This window comes from Nansenia antarctica, assembly GCF_963989245.1.
Source record: "Nansenia antarctica genome assembly, chromosome: 11".
Classification (NCBI taxonomy): domain Eukaryota; kingdom Metazoa; phylum Chordata; class Actinopteri; order Argentiniformes; family Microstomatidae; genus Nansenia; species Nansenia antarctica.
Genome location: NC_137681.1, coordinates 20,475,000 through 20,479,060, shown reverse-complemented (window position 1 = coordinate 20,479,060; position 4,061 = coordinate 20,475,000). Strand labels below are relative to the sequence as shown.

The 4,061-nt window shown below is 47.4% G+C and overlaps 1 protein-coding gene across 1 annotated transcript in view; it reads right to left on the bottom strand.

Annotated features, from left to right (window-relative positions):
* LOC308167987 (myosin phosphatase Rho interacting protein) overlaps positions 1-3,767 on the bottom strand; it is a 70,212-nt gene extending 66,445 nt beyond the window's left edge. The window contains exon 1 of the mRNA XM_080542467.1: positions 3,477-3,767. Within this exon, the coding sequence (XP_080398593.1) occupies positions 3,477-3,596 (120 nt within the window). The 5' untranslated portion in view covers positions 3,597-3,767. The remainder of the gene's footprint in view (positions 1-3,476) is intronic.
* Between the last annotated feature and the right edge of the window lie 294 nt (positions 3,768-4,061).

Genomic DNA, 4,061 nt, shown 5'->3' with positions numbered 1-4,061 from the left:
AATACCTAAACAAACTAATTGGCTTATGTAACATCCTCCATCAATCCATCTGGATGCTGTGATGCTGGATGAACAAACACAACACTACTCTCCCTGTTTTACCAGACTATTCAGACTATTCAGACTATTCACAACCACAGCCACACTCCCTGTTTCACTAGACTATATTCACTAGACTATTCACTAGATTAGATTCAACTTTATTGTCATTGCAGAGTATAAGTACCAGACAACTAAAAACAGTTCAGCATCCAACCAGAAGTGCAAAGTGACAGTGATAGTGATAGGTAGCTACAGTATGGCAAGTACAGTACGTAGTTAGAGGTATAGTTTTGAGTCATGTACAGTTACGGTAGGCCTAGCTCAGGTAGCATCAGAGTATTTACAGCCCCAGCCATCCTCTCTGTTTCACTAGTCACTATTCTCAACCCCATAAAGCCATAGACATGCGCTGCAGTTCAGCCCTCTCTGCTCAAGCTGACAGCGTTTCCATCATATTCCACATGACCATGTGGACAGCAGCAGCTGACCTTACTGTGTGTGGATGTCAGTCAGCTGACCTGACTGTGTGTGGATGTCAGCTGACCCTAGCCTGTGTGAGTGTAGTCTGAGGTTTGGGTGTTCATACTGCACAGCTAGACCTCCTAAAGCAGGCTTTCCCAACCCTGGGGTCGTCGTGACCCCCAAGTGGGGTCACATGGAATTCAAATGGAGTGGCCTGAAATTTCGAGTAATTGATCAATATTACAATTATTATTAGCCTATTATGATAATACAAACGCCACACATAATTGAAAACAACTAAACGTAACCAACATTTTCGCTTCCCCTTGATTTTTCACAAATCAAGTTGTGATGACGTGACCAAGCTACGTGCATTCCCACACTCAAGCATTTAACAGTGTGCAAGGTTTGCAAGAAAATCAGAAAATACCAAAGAAAATGGAAAGATTCCTTCACCCACTGTGTCCCCCACAACATCTTCAAGTGAAACAGACATCAAAAACAGAAAATATGATGACACAACGTTTTCCAAAATGTCTGCTGATGTGTGTACCGAGAGAGTATGAAACCCAACAAGCTCAAGAGACATTCTGAGACAATACAACACGTAGGCAAACCAACATCTGTCAGTGAGCGAGCCTTGAGTTGAAAGCATCTTCTGAGGCGAGCTGTCTTGTTGCAACGGCTATGAAGCCACATACCATTCCTGAGACTTTGATATTGCCAGCTGCCATTGAAATGGTCAAAACGACGTGTGGGGATAAGGAGCATAAGGGGAGAAGCACAAAACACAGAAGACAAACCCACTGTCTGATCACACTGAACAACAGCTAGACGTTTCATTTTTCATCGTTTCATTTGGGTCATTGTTTGTTCAGCATTAACTTACAGCCTTGTAAATAAAAGCTCACCTGTCCTGTACCCTCCACTGGGAAAATAAACTGCTGACTTTGTGCACTAATCTGTGGCTCGTCCTGGCTATTCTACCTCCGGCTGCCGTCCACAATAATACATGACATAGCCTAAATGTGGTAAATACAAACTATTACATGATCGAAAACGAATTAATTTTAGCAAACAATTGTCTGTGTGTTGAATGTCTGGGGTCACGAGCCAAAGAAGCACTGACCTAAAGGTTCTAAAGGTTCACTCCCATCCACCATAAACATACCACATCTTTCATCACCATGTCGCCACACACACACACACGGATGGACAAACACACACACACACACACACACACACAGCCTGCATGTGTCCGTGTTCAAACAGACAGTGAGGTCTGAGTGCTGCTCTGCTGAAATATTGATACAGGAACCATCTTGGACCACAGCAGGGGGTCATTACAGGAGAACCACTGGCAGTAGGGCTGGGGGAGGGGGGGGGGCTTCTAGGGCTGTGGGGGTGATATAGGAATGGAATATAATAGTATGAGTAAAATAACGAGACAGAGAGACAGACAGACAGACAGACAGACAGACAGAGAGACCGAGAGACAGAGAGACAGAGAAACAGAGAGAGACCCTCACGTGAGCAGACGGGGGTGCCTTGGCGTGGTCTCCTGAGAGGAGATGGGCTGATACAGATGTAGGTCACAGTTTCCCCTTCAATGGTTAAACCAAGTCATTACTGTGTGTGTGCGTGTGTGCGTGTGCGTGTGTTCATTTCGTTTCACAACCCCCCCCCATTCCCTCCAACCATCATAATTACCATGTAATAACACACAGTAGGCTGGGTGTGTGTGTGTGTGTGGGGGGGGGGGTCCACATACTGAAGGAATGACAAGAACTCTCGCAGCAAAATATGTTTGGAATGAGATTTACAGATCTGAGGGATGTCACTGGAGAGGAGGACAGGTACAGGCTGTACACACAACTGGGCCCAACCAGACCATACTGGGCTGTACACACTACAGACCCCCACCATACTGGGCTTTACACACTACAGACCCCCACCATACTGGGCTTTACACACTACAGACCTCCACCATACTGGGCTGTACACACTACAGACCCCCACCATACTGGGCTGTACACACTACAGACCCCCACCATACTGGGCTTTACACACTACAGACCCCCACCATACTGGGCTGTACACACTACAGACCCCCACCATACTGGGCTGTACACACTACAGACCCCCACCATACGCACATTGTAAATGTTCTAGGGTCTGTCGTGCATGGAGGAATACAGCCTCAGATCTGACCATCATGGGTTAGATGTAACACTCTCCAGACCCCCCTTCCACACAAACACACACCCCCTCCTCCTCTCCTCTCCCACTCTCCAGACCCCAACCCCTCCCCCCCCCCCCCCCCCCACACACACACACACACACACACACACACACACTGTACACATAAGTGAAGGAATCACCCGTCACCTGTTCCAGAGGAACTCTCCATCTTTTCCTCCTTAGAGTGAGTGTGTGTGTGTGTGTGTGTGTGTGTGTGTGTGTGTGTGTGTGTGTGTGTGTGTGTGTGTGTGTGTGTGTGTGTGTGTGTGTGTGTGTGTGTTCTTGTCTACCAAACAGCCCATATAGCTCCTCTTAATCCCATTACCCCTAAACTGATTTTAACCAAAGTGTCCCTCCAGATTCAACAACTCAATGGTTTCTTTGAAAACTGTCCAGTGTCATAATCCAGTGACATGTGACGACTTGTCATGTCAGGGAGTCAAACTCATCTGTGCACCAATTAAGGGCATGATATTCCCTGGGGCTGACAGCTAATTACATCCAATTAACCCTAAACATGCACTACAGCACAGGCCTACAGCCTAGATATCGACAGAGATCCAGCACTGTGGACAATTATTGCACAATATCACCAAACACATACTTCATTCTGCAACTGGGGGGGGGGGGGGAGAGAGCTAGTCTGAAATAGTACCACTTACTAGGCGACAGAACCCGACGGCTCCGTAACCATTTACAATCACGACGAAACATACAGCTAGCCTATTTACCTGATTTAAATCCTCGTCGTTCAGTAAGTGCGACTCTCTCGGTTTGAAGCAATTCTGGCATTTGCTCTTGTTGAAGATGTTGGCTTGGAACTTCCGACACGGGTTGTCTTTGGAAGACATGGTGTCTGCAGGCGCCAGGTGCTGCCGGTCGGCCGGTGGGTAAATGACCACCGAGTCCTCCAGTCAGTCCCTTTCCAAACTGCGCACCTCTGCCTCTCTCCTTCCTCTCTGCTGGAGTCGTGGTTGTGGTCAATATCGGCCACACTAAACTAACAGCCTCCAGGTCCAATGTGCGCGTCAAAATGAAACAAACTCACTCTCGATATGGGAGGTCTGGAGGGGGGGGGGATCCAGAAAACTTCCTACGGTACCGAATAGCTTCGGTGCTTTGATCGCAGCCCGAAATCCACACCGTTAAAAGTGCAGCCGCAATCACAGCGTCTTTAGTCCACTTAAGTCCAACCTCTTACTTTGATACGCGCAATCTCCTTATCGCCCACTAATAAGAGACTAGGTCCTATTAACACCGGGCTAAGAGACTAGGTCGTATTAACACCGGGCTAAGAGACTAGGTCCTATTAACAC